Here is a 20411-nt window from a genome sequence, read left to right as displayed (position 1 = left end):
AAGCAGGAGGACCAGTGATATTACAAGCCAAACTGTCTGCTCTCCGAGGTGAAATCCAGACAGGGAAAGGGTGGGAGTACACCAGCAAAGTGCATACTTTGTACATTGGGTGGCAATTAACATGTTGTTTTCTGTGGCACAACTCCAGCATCTCTCTGATTTGTGCGTCAGGGTGATTATTCCTTGTCAGGATGCTGTGAAAATGTTTGGATTTAAGAGGACTGTAAGGAAATCTTGGTGTGTTTGGTTTAGAGAAAAAGGGTGGGGACATAAGAAATCACTGTCCAGGCGGCTTGGATCTGGATCTGACAACATCTCTAAAAAAAAGGTGCAGCATACTGCTCACAGACAGATGAAGAAAAAGTACAGGCATATACAATATACTGCACTGATATATTTTAGCAAGGAAGAGATGAGATTTAGAACTTTAATTTCTACATTAATATATAAAATCAGAATAAAAGCTAAAGTTTAAAAAGTGTATCTTGCCATTCACTTTAGGCACCACTTTAGGACAAGGCTCCTTATTGGCTGCAGGCTTATGGCAGAGTGAGGTCTTCAGACATCCTCTATTATAGAGATAGCTGTGGTAGCAGAGTTGCAGTGTCATCCAATAATGAAATGTGTTGCCACAGATGTTATAATTTCGGGTATCAACATACTCCCTTGCCCTTTCATTGAGTTTTGTCAACATAATGCAAACGTGTAACTCTAGACTGTGTCGCGTATGCAGTAAAAATGGTCATTTTTTCTTGAACACCTATTAAAAGAGTTGCTAATCTCATTGTATAGCCTACCGCTAGTAAAAAGTCAATTCATGTTTAGCCAAAAATACTAAAAGCTATCCAACAACATGAACAAAAAAAACAAGAAGGGCAAACCTAAAAACACCCAAAGACGCTATTTAAACGACTTTAAAATATCTCGAAAGAGTCTAATGAGAAACTCGTAGATAAATATCATTCATATCTTTACCTTGGTCTAAAAAGTAAAGTCCTTCGAGCCCGCGGCGCTGACCGCAGAGGAGGCACTTTCCCAACCAAAACACGACCGCTCATTTGTGACCTTTAATTGGAGATCACAACTTCCTTGAATTATCCGTAATGTGTGCGTGTGTCCGGAGATTCAAATTCATGTCCTCCCCGAGCTAAGACTACCTTTTTTCCCTCTCTCTCTCTCTCTCTCTCTCCCTTTCAGTGAGCAGAAAGAAAAGAGCAGTGCGCTGCTGGACAGGCAACACCCCCCTCTCATAAAAAAAAGGAGAGAAAGAAAGAAAAAAGGGAGGCAGGGATGACGAGAACAGAGAGACCCCGATGCTCCTCAGAGAAATGATGGCCAATGGCTGTCGGACTGCAGTAACCATGGTAACGCCCGATTCTCTCCCGGGTGACACCTTGTAACCATAATCAATTAAGGGTAAATTGATAGTTAATAGTTTATAATGTTTGCTAATTAGGCTATTTGTAATGATATAATTTATGCGATGTTAACAGTTTATTGTTTCACACATTATAGGCTAACATTTGATACACTAGGCTATATAAAGTGTTTGTTAATGATTACCAAATGATTTGTAAACCTTTAAGAGACCGTTTATAAAACATCTATAAACATGACTTAGCCTACATACATGGACCTGATATTCTTTCATCTGTTTCCATACAATTGGACCAATTTTTGCAACCAGTGTGAGTACACCCTGTTGGCCATTTAAAATCCAGGTTAAAAGGCACTTCTGCATTGGTTTTGCTTTTGAAACCAAGAGGCGACATGCCGTTTGTCCACCACTTACAGTTAATGGACTAATAAACTAAAAGTCAGGATTCAAGATTCCTTCATCCTCTGCAGATTTGATTACAAAATCCCTCTTCTATGGGTTACAAAACTTCACAGGAGAGGCAATATTCTTCTGGACCTTAAACAGTTGAGTGAGGATGGACTTCTACAGGCCTATGGCTTAACATTAGATAGTAACCCAAAAAAAGTATTGGGGGAAAAAAAACAGATGTAAAAACAATAAATGCCAGCTGCTTAGGATTCCAGTGTTGCTCAGTGTCTGCAGTGGAAAAGTTTTCCAGATTCGTTTATAAATTAGTGGACATGCAGATATTAATGTTGCCAATATTTAGGCTGTTTAGAGTGATGTGACACAGCTCAAACTCAACAGATTATTTGAAATATGAATTAGTCTTACTGATTTGTTTAAAACCCTGAAAATGACTTGCTTTAGAAATCAATAGGTGGACAAAAGATCTGATACTTAAACGCATAAACCTGATTAAATGTCCTTAAAAATAAAACGTGTTCCCCCATCATTCATTATCCTCTTGGGTCCGGGCTGGAAAAACTCAGTCCAAGGTATAAGACCTGAATCACTGCGAGTGTAACCACAAACCCACAGATGACACGAGGACCTCCAGTGAGGCCTGTGCAGCCTTGGAAAAGCTCCCTCCCCCTCTCATTAGCGGTGGAGCAGTCTCTGTAAACGACAGCGGGAGGTAAAGGCTCTTTGGGGCCGAGGACATCCCACACCCTGTCCACATCTTAGACCAAATCAGTGTTCTATAAATCCATGGACTCATTTGAGTTCAATACACAGTTGCATCAGATTGTAAATTAAGAAAATGACATAAAACTGAGCAGATTTGTTCATGCAGGAGAAATCGTGAGATCACATCAGGCTTTTCAACAGTTCAAATTTCAAAACAAGAACAAACTGACCTTTAGTTTTGATGTTCTGACATTTTGTGGCTATTTGAGTTTTTCCAAATCAGACCACATTTTGAAACCTAAACACAAAGTCAGCTTTAGGAGAATTCAAACTGCCTGTCAGTGATGTTAAACAGCTGTTTTGCTGTAAGTGTGTGTACCAAGACACCAGACAGACAGGCATTCCCTGAAATATCTTCACACAGAATGAGATGTTTGATAAAAGGTTGTTGTGTCTGCCGCTGTCTCTTCATATCGTCTCTCTGATCATCATCTGCAGCACGCTAATCTGCCTGTTGTTGTTCTTGTTTTGCTCACCAAAAAATCATAAAATATTTGTGTTTGAAAACCTGTTGCTTGCTTCAAATCTCTATCTTCTAACGGCAAAAACGAAACACACTTTTCTCTGTGTGGAATGAACACTGTTGAAAATTGTTTACAAAAAGGACTGAAAGAGGTCCATGTTGCTAACCTCTCCTGTTTATCTCAGCCTGGCCACAGAGCTGCTAAACAAGCCTGAAGTCGTGTTTGCACTGTATAGAAACAGCTGTCCTGCTCTGATATCCAAACAGCTCATGTCGGAAACATCCTCTGCGTGTTTGCTTAGGTGGAAGGCCATTGAGCGTTCCTGACACAAACTGTAATTTGGGTATTTACAAATTGTTTAAATTCACGGTTTAACCCATCTGTCAGAGGTCGTATCAACACGAGGACCTGAGCTTGCCTTCCCTGAGAAACTGTTTCCATGATCGGACCTTTTCTGAGTGGCTTTCGATCGACCTTGGCCGTCTGCCTCGGGTGCAGGAAACTGAGCTCCTCTTTAGGTCTACGAATCTGAACAGATGAAGACGAAATGAAATCTTTCAGTGTAAAAGAGTTTGCCTTCATTTTTGGTCATTAAAAACAAGAAATGACCCAATATTTAGTGCCTAGGTCTTGTAGTTTTGTTTCCATGGGATTGAATAAGTCCTTTTTTTATTAGAATTGTATCAGAGTTTAAAAATCTTATATCATCGCAACAAACACTCATGACGCACCTTTTCTCCAAACCTTGGTTTGTGTCTACTAAATCTAGAAAGAGTGCTGCTGCTTGTCTTGACCAGGACACTTGAACATGAGATTCTTCATTTCAACGAGGCTTTCCTGATTATTAGATTTAAATAAATAGCTTTCCAAATTCAAAGTAAACACTTTGATTATAACATATTTCATGATCACACGTTTCCGTGTGTTGCGTTGTTCTTGTCATGATTTTCTGTTGTGATTTGGGTTCTCATGTGTTCTTATGTTTTCTTCTGCACATGTCAAAGCGCTTTGTAAAACCTTGTTTTTAAAAAGCGCTATACAAAAAAAGATCCCTAAAAGTAAAACACTCAAATGGCAAGGTAGTATCTAATTTACACTGATTATTATTAATGACAGTTAAAGATAAAAATGGTTATTTGATTATCTCTGAAAACCTCAACCTACTGAACAATCACATCCATGAGTGTGTGAGTGTTGTGAATCAGTAATGGTCTCTGCTCCTCGTGCAGCTCTTCCAAAGATTCCTTAACCTTGCTGTAGGGATTTGCTTCCATTCAATCAGCAGAGTGTCGCTGAGGTTTGGCTCTGACGTTGGCTGATAAGGCTGTGGCTCTTTTAAACCCTGTTGTTCACGGTCATCCCGAAGGTGCTGAATAAGACTGAGGTCTGGAGTCTGCACGCACGACATTTAAGTCTTCAAAACAAAAGTTATTTCTTTGTGGTTCCCCTCTTGCAACATGCCTGTTGCTTGCCAAACAGTGAGCCCTCATTCATCTGTGCTGTTAATCTCACATGTTTTGATGGTTTTCTTCTTTTACAGCAAGAACATATAAGAATCAGCATAAACAGTTATTTGTTGATGTAAGTGCATTTAATCAGAATATATTTACATTAAAAGTTTCACTTGTCTTCTGAAACTTAAATCATATGCAATAACTTTTGCACTAAACAATGAGGCTCACTTTCGCTGGTTAGACATTAAATTAACTTAAACAGCACTAAACTGTAATTGGATTGTGCTTAACAGTGACGCTGCATCCATTTGTGGAAACAGTGGATTAACTTGTAAATAATTGTAAATCAACTGTTTATAAGGTTTATTTTAAGTGATGTAAATCTTCCAACCCCTTAAATAATAATTCCTCATCCCCTTATAAAGGATTTACAAATAGTTCATAATAAAGTAGTACCAGTAACAATACAAGCTGGATGATTATGAACAGTGTTGCTTTTCTTGTTTCCATGTGCTGTTATGACAAAGGTTGTCCAGCAGGAGGCACAATGAGTTAAAAAGCTGTTCCCTCTATTGCTACAGTTCAATGTCCATGCTCCGCATCAGAAGAGGCAGAGTCTGGCATTTAGAAAGAACAATAGTACTTCAGTGGTTTTGAAAACCCTTTGATGCAGAGACAGAGCCCACATTCCTCTACTCTGTATTCAATTCAATATAACGATATGGGAAATGACTTCAGAGACAGAAAGACAGCCACAATGGCAAACACTGTGTTTAGATATATCTGTTTATGTTTTTTCAATTAGAGGAGTTTTAAGATAAAACAGCCAGCTGTGTTTCGCTTCTGTTGCTCATCCCTGATCTTCCCGGTGCCTAATTTGATCTGTATTGAGCTTGACCTTAGCGAGGCAGAAAGGAGTGGGCTGCAGTGACATTTCAGCGTATAGTAAATGTGTCTGAGATGCATCAGTGACTGCGTCTGGAGCTGTAGCTGGCAAATCCCATCTCCACAGATTCTCAGAAAATGGACTTGTCTGATTATTGGACTGGAAAATGAATAAATATTCTCCATCAACCTCAGACAGGAAACTTCCCCCACAAATGTAGACTCAGTAGCTGATGCACACTTGATCCTGAGAGCCAAAGTCTCATGCAGCTCTACTTGTACAGCCTGATAGTTACTCTGCTGTTTGACTACTACTAAGATGTATTGTTTCATGACAATGTTTCAGGATATGTTTTGTTTTCTGCTTAGCTTTGGGTTTTAAATAATGTTGATTTTGTTGATTTTATAATCATATTTGATAAAGTAGTTGCTACCTTGCTAATAAAATACTGTCCTTGAGATTACTTTTTTCTCAGCTCAATTGATATCAAGTATTGATATCAATCAAGGTTGGCAAATATTGATTTCAATTGCTCACTGAATGGTGTGCTACAAAATGCTTTGCAACCTATAACGTGGTTTGGAAGTTAGCACATGCTAGGTTTGTAGAGTTGGCCCTAGTTGTTCTAAAAGTTATGAATGAAATCCTGATGACTGACAGTACTTCTACAGAGCTAAACTCCACATGTAAACGCCCAACACTCCCTGCCAAAAATAGATCATCAACAGTCCAAACTCAACTCTAGCATCCACAAAAAATAGACAAATCAACTCATGCAATAATCATTTCTTGACGTAAAGAGGACACCAACACTGGGTATAAGCAGCTGATGAGCTGTTACTGTTTCATGTGATTGATTCATGTAATTAACCCAATCCGACTTCAAACCAAATGACATATATTATTTACAAAGATGCTTATTCACAAGGCTTTTCAATCAATCAATTTTTATTGTATAGCACCAATTTATAACAAAAGTTATTATCTCAAAACACTTAAAAAGAAGAGGTATAGACTGTACTTTAGTGGAGCTCAGTGTGTCAGTGTCCTTCTGCGGTCTAAGCCTATAGTAGCATAACTAGCGACTGGTCCAAGCCGGGGGCCAGCCCTGACTAAAAGCCTTATCAAAAGGTTTTTATTTTTTATTTTACTCTTTCAAGTGAAGAGGGTGTCTGCCTCCCGGACCCTGACTGTTGGGTGATTCCAAGAGCGTTCTGATAACCGAAGGCTCTACCTCCCATAGTGTGGATTTTACTTCCAGTGTAATTAAAATCTGAGTTTAAACTGACTCGTTTTGCTGTCTGCGTAAAGCAAACTCAGTGTCTTCACCAAGTTGAAGCAGGGCCAAAAAAATAAAGCATGCAGTAGATTATAAACTAATCTGAACCAGCCATATCTAAAGCAGATACTCTTACACTTTTGACAAACAAATGTAATGAACAATGAGGAATCACAGCTATAACAGCTACCACATGATTCACTTTTTTTTAATAAGAAAGTGATCCAAAACAGTATCACATTTTCCACCTGGGGCTGAGCATGATGCACTGCTGGAGTCAAAACTGCACACACAGACGACCACACGCAGACATGATATAGGGGTGATTCATGCTCCCTGGGGTGCTGCTGTAATGCTTCATTACACATGGCTGGTGAGGAGGTGGAGGCATGTTTGGTGCATTAGGATCCAGTATTTTAGTGACCCTTGGTGGGGAAGGAGCGCGTCATATTGACCCCAGATGTGTTGAGCTGCTGACTGTGGGAGCCAGTCTGTACTGTAAGAGTAGCTGATAGAGCACATTTATTTTTTGTTTTCCTTTTTAAACCAATTTAAATATGAACTCAGCTTGAATGAAAGCCTTTTAAATGGACTTTTCTATGACTTCACGTGAGTGTTTTGTGGTGTGTGTGGTATTCATAGGCAAGAAAACAACATCTCTTCTTAAAGAGCCACAGCCCATAAAGTGCTGACCCTGAGTTGTTTGCCTCACTAAACTGTAATTCAAGCAGTGCCTGCAGAGAACCAGAGCCCATTTGTTTTTGTGTGTGCAGATGGGTTAAAGTGGGTCAGAAAATGTGTAAGGCTTCAATAGTTTGGTAAGCACTCGGTGAAAATATATAGAAAAGGTCCAACCAGGGCAGGAAAGGGAAATTGAATGCAGACTGCCCAGGGCACAGATCGAGGATCAGATGACTGCAGCGGCAAACTCCTCTGTGCATTACAGAATGGGTTTGTCGATACACAGAGTTTCCATGAGTGAGGAAGTGAAGTAGTCCAATATTTAGGGAGAAATAAACACTCACTTTCATGGTCAACATGCCAAGCTTTAAACAGATCCATCACCAGCATGGGCAAGGCTTTATTGTGGTTACCATTGAAATGATATTACCAGGGGAGCAAAACAAGCCAAGACCCTTACCTACAATAAACCGTATCAAAGAAAGCTTTGACATTAATTCAGTGTTAGAGCAATATAAGCAATGGCAATAAACACTTTCTAAAAGTCAGATTGTGTTGCAATAAATAAAAGTATTTGTATGTAAACAGGCAATACTCTCTCACTCAGCATGTGTAACATGTGTTGGGTATAAGGATCATGCTTTCAAACAATTTTGATGCAGTCATATGAACATTAAGCTAGCTATCAGGTCTACCTTTAGATTAACTGGTGCCAATTACATGATCAAAAAAATTAGTTATGTATGTATTTGCAGGATGGGTTCAGGAGGAAAGATGCTCCATATGCAGATAGACTGCGTTACGCTAACATGCATCCCATATCGTTATCGCAATTTTGAACAATATTATCGCACATTGCATTTTTTTCTCGACTATATCTTGCAGGCCTCACTGAATTGATTAAGTTTTCTTTCTCTTTTTGGGTCAATTGTACACTTATCCTTACCAAATGTATGAATAAATTAGAAACAGAGCACTAAAGTTTCATCAATTAATTCATTAAAATGTCCAAACAGTTCCTGATCTATCAATAGTTTCTGTTATTTTTCAAGTAACAGAACTAAAACATTAGCCGGCTACAGCTGCTTAAAGTCAAAGATTTGCTGATTTGTTTCATTTTGTAGTAAAAAAAGAGTCGAAGGATTTTAGACTGTAGGTTGGCCAAAGCAGAAATGTTATATATTTTGGGCTTTGGCAAATTGTGATGAGCATCCTTCTAAACTGTCTCACATTTTATAGACAAAAAAAACATCCATTAATACTCTGTAGATGAATTGCTAACAGAAATAATTGTTATTTCAGTCCTGGAAAAACAGTTGTCCACAACTAGTACTGCAGTAAATCCTGACAGTACAAGGATGCAAATAGAAGCTGAAACAATAGCTTTATAGGCAGACAGCTCTCCCACACAACGGCAATTAAAAAGCAATCTAATTTAATGGTTAGCATGCTGTTGACACACCAGTCTCTCTCTCTTTCGCTCTGCACTTTCTATCCGTTAATCTATATCTGTCTTACATCGTCGTCCTCTGTGCTTCCCTCTTTCTCTCCATCTCTCACACACACGCGCACGCACACGCACACACACACACAATCTCTCAAAAACACACACAAACACACACGTTCAGCAGCTAACAAACTGACACACAAGTCAGCCTCATCAGTGGGTCAGTGGAAGACGGTTGCCATGGCAGCACATCCCGAGCCATGGTGCCGCATGATCAGAGGTGTGATGCTGCTGTACCAGCCCTCTCTCTCTCTCTCTCTCTCTCTGCATTTCTGTCTGTATGCTCGCTGCTCTACAGAGACACAAGAATGGTTCAGTCCAGTTTCCTCGGATGTCCTCATAATCGCCCCAAACGCTCTGTTACCTTGAAGTGAAAGGACAAGCTATTCTCTTTTACCTGTCCTGCATTATGTATTTTCCTACAGCATGTGAGCCGCAGTGCTTACATCACGGCTGATGTCATGTGTGAAGCTATGAACAACATATGGCTTCATTGTCAAATGTAACAAAGAAGAATAACACATCTAATGTCATAAACATATATAATTAATCTGCACTGTAAAATAAATGTGTGCCTCTCTATACTATATGCATTACAACTAAATTAATACACTAATCTCCCTGCACCTTATTGTTAATAGAACGTATCTTTTTAACTAAACGAGGGATCAAATGACTGCTTTATGAATGCAAACTATGAACTGACTCTGTATCCATTCAGCAGTTTCCGCAATTTCTCAACAAGACGATAAGCAACAAAAACCTCTGATGAATCTATTGAACACAACACGGCAAAGCACCAAACAGCAGATGGACAACGACATGATTAGCTTGTAAACGTATAGAAATTCACAGAATAACTTAGCCAGATTTCTCCCTCAGGAAAAAATTATCATGCTGATCCTGTAATGCAATGTTGTTGTATCGGATGGATGTGGACACCTGCATCAGCATAAGTACAGTATGGCTATATAACTATATATAACAAAGCCCAAAGTGACATCAAATGTTTTATGGCACACATGCAAAATTCACTTTTCACTTCAGTTCTTTGGGTGCAAAAGGGCAAATGAAATATTCCAATGAGACTGCAATGCAAGTTCTGATCTTTGCATCATGTTGAGTGCACCTTACATCAACTCTGACCAGCAGAGTCACAGCCTCAGATATAGGGTAAAAAAAGGCCTTCACCTGCTTTTAAAAGTCCGAACATATATTAACTGTGAAGGAGTAACAGCAACAGTAAAGCTACACTAAGTAACTGAAAAGACAGACTTGCACTTAAGGCATGGCAGAAGGAGGAAGAGAGCAAAATAAATCTTTAAACTGAGTACTGAGTGGATATAAATACATTATATTGCCATGATATTGGCCAGATCTAATTGCAAACCAATTACAAACCTGTAAATGATGGATCACTCTGTTCAGCAACAGGTTTCTCAAGTCTCAGTATTGTAGTGTTCCAGGTTTTATGAGGGTGATGAAGGACACAGAAGTGTGGCAAGACTTCAGCTTCCTATAAAACACTCAAGTCATCAAAGATCTTTATTGCAGCTAAGAGCCTTTTTCTGCTTCTCTCCTTAAGTAGCTCAGCGGTCGAAGCCAAACCAAATGCCCAAATATATTCCTCTTGTTTTGTTGAATTCTTCCAGTTCATGGTTTTGAAACAGATGATCTGCCAAGATTATTGTACATTGCTGTGTCAGAGACAGTGATGATGTTGAGGCAGACTGGCCTCCTGTGAAAATAACATGTTCTGTTACAAACATTAGGCCTGTTTTTTTACCCATCGACGAAAGGGCATTATGGAAAAAAACAAGTAGTGTCCTAGTGAACATCTGTATTAGTCATAAAAATCCATCCTGTGCTTACATATAATACAGCTGAGTGCCTGCAAAATATCAACCGTGATTAGCTGGAGACCACAAAAGTGACACAAAGTGCTGAACTGTAGTCATAATTTAGAGACCAGATATGGAAAAACTAACCAGACAACAGCAGAATAAAGTGATTACTGCTCTACTCATAGACCAGGGCTTTAAATATGGCGTGCAGTGGGGTGAAATCATATGAGCAATGGTTGAAGTCTACCAATATGGTGTGAAAAATGCAACCACAGGAAGCAGTTATGATTGTGGGTGTGGTCAAGTTTAAAAACAGAAACCATGAAACGCAGACAAACACAAAGCGGGAGAAGTCGAAGTGTTTGTGACAAAGTGTTGAAATGAAATGAGCTAAATTATTTTATATAAACTAGTGAAGTTCTTTGTAAAGCTTTTTTTGCTTCCTTGGGTGACTGAGAGGCAGTGGATTTTATGATGAAGACAAACCTGCACAACGAAAACCCTCAACCTCTACCAGAACTATAACACAGGTAAGTAATACTTCCAAAACATTTTGCAGCTTTGCATCAACAATGTCACAGGGTGCTGCTTATGGGTCACTTAAACTCATTGTCAATGGCCTGCGGTTGGCTCTCTAATCAACAAAATTTCCAACAGCATCCAGCCACTTTCAGGATACACGCTCTTATAAACTACCAACCAGTTGTAAAGGGTAAATAGACTTGAGTTTGTGCTTTTACCCCACAGGTCACACCTACCCATTCAAACCCATTAACACATTGATGGCACAGCTGTGTAAAGTGACTGTCAGAATTAACTCATCCCATTCATACACATTCATGTGATGCTGCCGAAGCAGCGGGAGCAACTTCGGGCAAGTGTCTTGCCCAAAGACCCATCGGACATGTTGCTGCAGGAGCTGGGGATCCAGACTTTCCAGTTGAGAGACGACAGACTCTAGCAACTAAGCCACAGCTGCCCCTTGGTTTTGCACCAAACAGAAAGACTAGTTGAACAGTTCATAAAAACATTAACTTCGCCGTGGGTCAGGACATTCCCTTTAACTCTCCCAACACATATTTGAGAGGACTTTGCACCTTTAAGGAGGATCATTAAACCTCAGTCATGATGGACTTACAGAGAGTCAGTTGTTGATGCGATTTGATGAAATGGTAATATTACTGTAAGTTTTTATCAGCTCACTTTCGGTTTGCCTGCCAACTAGTGGTCAAAAAGGATTTTTATAGTTACATGTCTGCTGGACCTTTAAAGGGCTTGTTACTTAAATGTTGACGGTAATTTTATGAAGGCGAGCATGCCGTAAGTCAGGGCCAGTTGTCAGATTTTTTAATCTTTTCTCAATAAACATCTCTCTTCAAGAAGCAAAATAAGTTAAAATTCAGCTTCAGACTGGTTTTGTCTCATTTCTGTATTATGGCTCAAACTTATACTTTCAAAAATAGAGATTTATAACAGATCATTTATCCCCTTTTCCATGAGAAACATAATAAGGCATATTAATTAATAAAAAGAGGCTTCTTTACTATTTTCCTTCTTTAACTGGGACAAACCAGATTCTCATTAGGCGGTGTTGCTCCAGAGCAGCGACTTTCCCTCTCTGATTGAAAGAAGGAGCTCATGAGGAGATTTAGGATGTTTGTGTCCTCAGATTATTGAAGAGGCAGACACACAGTCGCACTGATTACTGTCAGTGAGTGCACATTTAGCCTTAAATAGCCAGTAGTGTCTGCTGTGGGTAATCAATACCCAATACACATCAAGCAAATGTGCTGTAAATGATGAAAAACATTCATTCCGTCCCAATATTCAGATATGTGTATTTTTCTAGATTGTTTTCAGGGTTACATATATGCTCTTATTATACATTAGAAAAATCACTATGTTATATTATTGACTGACAGGAGTCTGACTCAACTGTTCAGATATAGGTCATGCTTTTAGGGCTAATGTCAGATCAATGAATGTATGAAATGTAGAACTGAAGCTTCAGTGAAAGGGAAAACAAATTCCACCTCTTTATACAGTCGATTATCAGCCGGTTGCCATGGTTACGCAGGAGGAGCTGATCTATTTTCAAGAGCTGGTAGTTAATGGCTCTCCACGAGCTGAGCTGTGAGGGTCTGTGACGGGGGATGTACAGTAGAAATGCTAATGCAGCCCAGAAATTCAAAGAGGAAACTGTAAGAAAATCAGAGCCTGTGCTGCTGCTGCTGCGCCTTCTTCATAAACTGGATTAGCTTGTTATCTACACATCCAAAGGTTGTTGGTGTATTTATGAGGCTGGATTAATTTGGGATATAAAACCCAGCAGGATCCCAGTACTACTGCTGAAAAATCAAATAAACTTTCCATTAAACCAATGCAAACACAGACCAGCAAATCAAACTGGTTTCCACCACCAAACACAGCATGCATCCTACTCAAGGTCAGAGAGAAAATAGCACCCAGTATTTCCAAATCTTGGTGTATTCTGGCAGCCATTTAAACCCATACTTTCTGTCTTGATAACACACTGGAGAATATGCATGTGAATACTCAAACAGTCCCAATTAGCAAGGTGTAAGTGGTAAAAAAATCTCCCGCAGGGACCAACTGTCATCTTGTACAAATGTTATAGGACAGTTGACATTGATGGCCTCACGCTGAGTATGATGCGGCATTTTTTTTCAAACACGGTTATGTAAAATGATCAGCATCCTCGTTGCCTGTGGTGCACAGCAGAGGCGAGCCCCCCCACGCTCACCTCTCACATAAATTTGAATCACTGCAGTTGAACTGATGCAGCGAGGGAGAGGACAACACAGAGGGCAGATTTAAATGGATTTTGAGAGGATGTTACTGAGGAATATGACATAATCCCTGTTTAATCCTAATTTTATCAGGGGTTTTTCTGTGTGATCTTTTTCACCTCCCTCCAAACAAAAACACTTTTACACATGCAGCTAGTTGTCCACTTGTGCTCATCCTTCTCAGTTTCACGTAAATCATGCCTCGATGTGATTCAACAAGACTCCAAGTTCTACAGTAGAAGAATTAACCTACTTCCATTTTACACTCTTCCCCTCTTGCTCTAATTTGTGCTCATCCAAAATGTGCCTCATCTCTTCCTCGTCTCCTTGCCGCAAATGTAGTAAGAACGTGACCTGGCAAGCAGGGCCTGCTGAACGCTCCAGAGGCTGAGCTTAATTCCCACTGCATGTGCAGCGGAGATAAAGCTGCTAAACCACACTAGAGAACTGTCCTGGATTCCTTTGCTCCCTCACTCTGACTCTCACTGTCAGCTGACAACTTGGGAGACTGAATTAGGTAAAGACACGCAAAGGATGTGAGAGGAGGGAGGTGAAGGGAAAGGTCAGGAAGTAGAGAAAGGAAGAGAATATGTTAGAGTAGAAGAAGAGAGGAAAAAAAGATGAAAAGAGGGCAGTACAAGAAAAAGAAAAAGCAAAAGAAGTAGCAGGTAACAAAGATAGAATAGCAGAACATGAAGGAGAAGGAGAAGAACAAGAGGTACTGTAAATGCACAAGGAGAAGAAGAACATCTAGTGAAGAACACCAGAAGACACAGGAAATAGACAAAAAAAAACACTAAAAGGCACACGCAGAAGAAGCAACAGGGGACAGGAAGTCCAAAAAGATGACTAAAGGGCACAGGAAAAAGAGGAAGGATTCCAACAAACTCACAGAGTAGGAGCAGAAGAAGAAGAAAATAGAGCACTCGAGCTGAGAAGAAGAAGAAGGACAAGAGGATAGCAAAGAGTAACAGGAGGGTGATAAGGAAGGCTAACAAGGACAAGGAGAAGCTGAAGAAGACGAGACAACCAAGAGGCAAAATAAGAGGTCTAAACACAAGACGAAATGGCAGAGAAAGATATAAGAGAAAAAGCAGGACAAGACGAAGTAGAAGAATGTGAGAAAGTTTCACACCTCTGCTTTCATTTATTGGTTTCGTACTTGTTGAGATTCTTTTTCATGGATTACAGAGGCCGTGAACTTAAACCATTTGGACCTGAGTGAACATTTATTCTGTAACCAAGTGGACACCTGAAGGCTTCTTAGATTCCCTCTAAACTTCAGAAAGCATTCTCTCACAGTCAGCAATCCCCGTCAATGTCAACGGCACCGTGAGAAATCCTTAAAGAGTAAGACAGAGTAGTGCATCTGGACAAACTGCTGATGAAAGCTCTTTGATAGGCCTGCCAGGTCCAAAACATCAGATTCCAGCTTAAAAAGCAGAAAACCATGATGTCGGCATGAAAAAGTTTCCTTCATGAGAGTTTGTGCGCCTCAGTTGAATGCTAAAATGTTACAATCTTTGCATTCAAGGTATCGAAATGCAGCAATGTCTGACAAGTACGACAGGAGGCCAATTAGCTTAATGAGACCTCATTTAAATGGAATCTGACAGCCACTCTTGACTGATCTCACAGCCACAATTGGTTCATGGTTTTCATGGTAACAAGAGCTTCAAACCCTTGCTTGTGTTCAGATATTCTTACCCATTAGCCAGGTTATCATCGTCATCGTCTGGCAGGCTCTTTCCGAGAAGGTCGCTGTCACTCAGGTAACCAGACTTGAGCTCTGTGTCGTCCAACCCTTCGATTAGCTCAATGCGTGACGTGCTGTTGAGGCGGCTGGAGCAACGAGCTGGCATGGTATTGGCTGTGTACTGGGTACCAGTCTTACTCCCCTGGTATCCTACGCCTGTGGAGGACGGGGCGTCACCAGCTTGGAGACGAGGGCTGGACTGCCCGTGGCGCCAGGAGAGTGGGGACGAGCGGTTGGACATGCTGGAAATGCTGCGAGCGTTGGTCTCGTCGCTGTCATAGCCCACATTACTGCTGTCCAAACAGCTAAAGACACATGAAGGAAGGGGTCAATGAGTGGTACGTTTATCTTCTAGAGACATTTAGCCGACAGTCTTGACTAGAATGATGCGCAGATTCAGTATTTCAAAGCATAAGATGAGACCAAGCAAAGAATCCAAAGTGTCATTGAGTTGCTGTTGACCCAGATACAGAGTATTTCTGTGTCGTATTGTCTTCAGGGACAAAAGCTAGAAATGTGGACAAAGATAAGAATGACCTGATTTCTCCGTCTTAACATACCACACAGCATCAGTCTGTCTCTCTTTGTAATCCATCTACATTCACCAAGGACCTTCCTTTTCAAGAAATTCTGTCAATAAAAGTAAAACGCTCAGCTCTATTATTCTGTGCCTGTTGAGTATATCAAAGTTTTTCAATTCACTCCTGGAAGTGGGTCAGGGTTAGAAATGCCCTCCAAATGGCTTTGAGCGTCTTCTGTGTCTGTCAATTACATAACTGCATGAACCAACTCACTCGAATAAATATTGCAATAGCTTCGACCATGGGAGTATTTTTATCCGTCGCTGATGGATAATTTATCAGTATGGAGGCGGGTTCCGGTGCCAGTTCAGTCCAGAAACTGACAGACTGAGAGTTTTGACTTTTGTCAGTGAGTCATGTAGTAGCTTGTTTGACAGAAATCTGAACGACTGTAAAAAAATAATAAAACATCCAGAACATAACTATTTATTTGCTGGGTTAACTAGTGTCAATAGGCAAGATTTTACCGGTATGATGAGTGATGACAATCACTTGAAGTCATAACATGCATGTATGGTCAGTCATTGATTTACCTGATTGGTTGATTTAATATTGTATCACTTGAGTTAAAATGGAGCATTTTTTAGCAGTATGAACAAACACTTCAATCCAGAGGCGCCACCACACATTTAGGGCCACATGTTAGACCTCTTGACTTTAACTATTATGATCAGTCTGTTACCATTACTTTGCTGTTCCAGCTAATAAAACACATAGTTACCATATACCATTAATATTGGGACTGTAGCCATACATCTGCATTAGCTGTTGTTGTGATGTGTTTATCTCTATCCATCTTTTTCCTTTTGCATCACAACTTCCAAGCCCAACACAGTCTCAGCAGAAGGCTATCCCAACAGGTCTGGGCTAGTCAAGGTCCTTCCCTTTAAAATGAATGTTTTCCTCCATTATTGCCCATCCCTTTTGATCATTGTGAATTCATGTTGGATCTCTGTAAATCGGGCTTGACTGATAAACATCGAAAAACATTGTCAATATTGAAAAATAATATATAAATGATGTTCTAATATTTTTTGGGTCACTGTTGGTCGGGGGCTAATTTAACTTTCTTTCCTCCCATATGACGCATACATCATAGTACTGTATTCCACTACAACAAGAAAAAAAAGAGGCTGGGTTAGCTCAACAGCTGGACTAAGGCTAAAACCAACCATAAATATTTCAGACTTGCATTTTTAGACTTTTTATTTTATGTACTAACAAATTGTTGATAATATTTAACAAATGCAACCTTGTCCTCAAACACATCTTGCCGTTGAATTTCTTGTAAAAATGCAGCCGCTGTTTCATAAAACACAAGACTTTAAAGCTGCCTTAGTTCATGTCTGGCCAGTAGGTGGCAGAAAAAAACTCAACACATAATGTAGAGATACATAACATTTGACTAGCTCATAAATTTTGGGCTAATCTGTTAGCAACCACATTCAGCAGACATAGATTTAGATGACTGTTAGTTTGAAGACATGTGTGTCTACCTAATCTATAAAGCTTGATTGAAGTTGATAGGTTGATATTATATTGGCCCTGAGCTTGTTTTGCAGAAACTTTAGATTGCCGACCTTTACAAACCTGCTCATCTAGTAAGACGATGAGCCATTTTATGATAAGATGTTAGCTCATAGTCGTTTTTTGGGGGTAATAAGAGCAGTTTTGACTCACCTACACTGTTAACTTGGATTGTAAAAAATAAAAGTGAGCTTAAACATCCGCAGAATAAAATGTTTTTGATCTCTAGATCTTCTCCATGTGTAACTGTTTAAAATTACAGAGGAAATGAAATGTGTGAAAATAAAGTACCCACTAATGCTAGTAATGTAAGCAATCTTACTCGGGATATTCTGTCCACCCTTTTATGTCCAAATAAAATAAATACCTATTCCCCACCAGTGACTTATTTTGTTGTGGTTGTTGCAACATATTTACGCCCACTGCCTTTTGCCAATAGAGCTGAACAGAGATTCCTAGCATGATGTCATGACCATGAAGCAGAGACGGGCTATTTAAGACGAATAGGAGCCAGATGTTAAACAGGTGGCACCACTCCAAGCATCCACAGCACAACTGTTTGCAGATAATTGTGCAATGCCAACAAGCGATCCATTGCTTTTCACATGAGAGTGTGTTTCAGATTCTGCCAAAGTTCTATGATCAAAACTTGCACTGTATTTAAGTCTGTATATGATGTGTATGAGATAATGTATTGGGATGTAATACAACAATTTAAAAGCAGATGACTCACCTATGGCTGAGCTGGGAGCCCCGCAGGCTCGACATTGTGTCCTCCAAATTCTGACGAAGGTCAAGCACATTCTGCACGGTCCGTTTCCTCTGTGACTCGGGGTCTGTGGGTCAACCATGCAGAAAAAAAAAAACACGTTATAAAACATTAAGTGTCAAAATACAACAAAGATCGAGGGCTATTGATGTACTGCGACATGTTTTTGTGTTTTAACAGAATCCGTGCGTGCACACAGACAGATTTTTGCCCAAACATGCTTGTGGTCCTGCTTGCTTTATTTGTGTCTAAATTGTTGAGACAGGTGTCGTCCTTGTAGGCACAGAGCCAACGTATGTTCACATCATTAGGCAGACAAATTTCACTGCATGGGCTCTCTCACCATGGTAACCACTACTCTACCCCCCCATAGGCATTAACATGCTACATCCTGAACATGAAATACTGAAAGGTTTTCTGTAATTTAGACTGCCCAACATGAGAGAGTATTCTGACATTCATATACCACACCAGGATCTCTTTTAGTTTGCTTTATTGGGCTTAATCTTTCAGTTAAATTGAGCATCATTGCGGAGTCGTTCAGTTAGAACTGTAAGGCTAACAATTAGCTAATCTGTAGCCAGAAGCATTTCCCTAAGGGTCGTCTTTTTCTAACAAAGCTACATGCATTGTTCAAGTGTGGCGTCAGCGGGTCATGACCATGTCAAATCAATGTTACAGTTTATTAAAAAGTGTTGTTTGGTTAGCTGAAACAGATGAGAGAAACACCCCTGTTTGTGAAAAAAAAAAAAAAAAAAAGGGTGATGGGGTTTTCCTCCTCGGTGTGAAAGAAGAAACCCTGTGGGAGAGTGGGAAATGATCATGCAAAGCATTAGGTGGTGTAGCTGGAGAAGAGGCGAGGGTGTCAGGGGAGCTCATGTCAAATAATGTGCAGCTCTAATCAAAGCTTTGAAGTAATAAAGCAGAGAGGGTGTGAATTGAAAGCTTCAGTATGACACATTTAAATATATATAAAACGTTTCAAACACATTTCGCCAAATGTTTAATTAAAAAGAGTCAATAAGGATTACTATAATAACTCAATATTAGATAATTTTACTAATAAAGTGCTAACATTAACTGTTATATGATTTAGTCGATGAGAGCTCAATAACATGAGACATTGACCTGATCTGATATATTATGTCGATAGGAACTTTTCTCACATCAACTACGATTATTAAGCTTCTTTGAGGACAAATTTAATCAACTTGACTTAAATTGAAAGAATATGAATTATAGTTTGATGTCTCTGGTGGTGAAGATTGTGATGTAGCTGCTACCATCACAATTTGTTTGGGCGGTTCCTTGGTGGCAAACACGTGAAAAACATTATGATATGACATTTGACTTTAAAGCAGGGGCGGAGCCATACATGTGACATACATCTTGTTTTTCCTCCTTAAAGAATTAAGCTAACATATTTTAAATATTACATTGTTGTGTTACTGTAGAGCTAAAGCAATGTGCACAGGTTTAAAACATCTGTTTGTTAGTAGTAAACTTGATGTCTGTGCATATGTGGGTGCTTGCGTGCATGCTTGCACCCTTCAATCTCTAGTCCCCCAACCCCACCCCCCTGCAAAAGAAAAGATCTTGCTCCATCACAGCTCATAAGTTCAGTATCTTCATTAGATATGCTTTAAAAACATATTTGCTGAGGCAGACTAACTTCATGTAAACAGATTTTTTTAGAAACTGGATTTCCTCAGAAATACAATTCAATCCAAATGTACAATTAAATCTCAAGGGATTTATTGATTTTAAAATTTCCAGAAAAATGTTGCCAAAGCATCAAATACAATCAGTCCAAAAATGTGTACAGCGCACGTTAACATTATTACAAAGCTTCCCTGTGAGCCCAACGGGACATGAAGTTTAGTTTATTTGACCGTTTGAAAAGGGAAACTTAATATCATGTTTACATCATTTCAAGGCCAACACACTTATTCCCAACACTTGTTTCCTGATGGTTTTGGACATCAAGAATAGAGACATATTCGAGGTCAAATAATACATATTAAGGGTCACATCACATCTACATTAAAAAAAAAAAAACCTTCTAATTCAGCACTTCTGCTCATTTTGTTTAGATTAGATTCTGGAAATGTACTCAAAAAATGAATCCTGTATGTCCAGTACACCCATCACATCTGTTTTAAGTATATCCTACATGCATTTTGCCCTGTGTTCCTGTGCAATGACTGACAGTTCTCTGGCACTCTGCAATGCAGTGATGTCTACTATACAAGGGAGGGAAAACTCGGATAGAATACTGAAGCAGATGTGAATCAGGAAAGCC

General features: G+C 39.6%; 2 protein-coding genes across 4 annotated transcripts in view; one reads left to right on the top strand and one right to left on the bottom strand.

Annotated features, from left to right (window-relative positions):
- Positions 1–20411, top strand: part of LOC132978256 (troponin T, cardiac muscle-like) — a 162113-nt gene that overhangs the window by 79646 nt on the left and 62056 nt on the right. The gene's annotated exons all lie outside the window — the stretch shown is intronic.
- nav1b (neuron navigator 1b) overlaps positions 1–20411 on the bottom strand; it is a 60354-nt gene that overhangs the window by 25718 nt on the left and 14225 nt on the right. For all 3 annotated transcript variants that reach the window (XM_061043387.1, XM_061043385.1, XM_061043386.1), the window contains 2 exons: positions 18074–18176; positions 15184–15537 (listed from right to left, as the gene is read on the bottom strand). In XM_061043387.1, coding sequence (XP_060899370.1) covers positions 15184–15537; positions 18074–18176 — 457 coding nt within the window. The remainder of the gene's footprint in view (positions 1–15183; positions 15538–18073; positions 18177–20411) is intronic.

Source organism: Labrus mixtus, chromosome 7 (genome assembly GCF_963584025.1).
Source record: "Labrus mixtus chromosome 7, fLabMix1.1, whole genome shotgun sequence".
Classification (NCBI taxonomy): Eukaryota; Metazoa; Chordata; class Actinopteri; order Labriformes; family Labridae; genus Labrus; species Labrus mixtus.
Note: the sequence above shows the minus strand (reverse complement) of the source record. Positions and strands in the feature narration are given on the sequence as shown.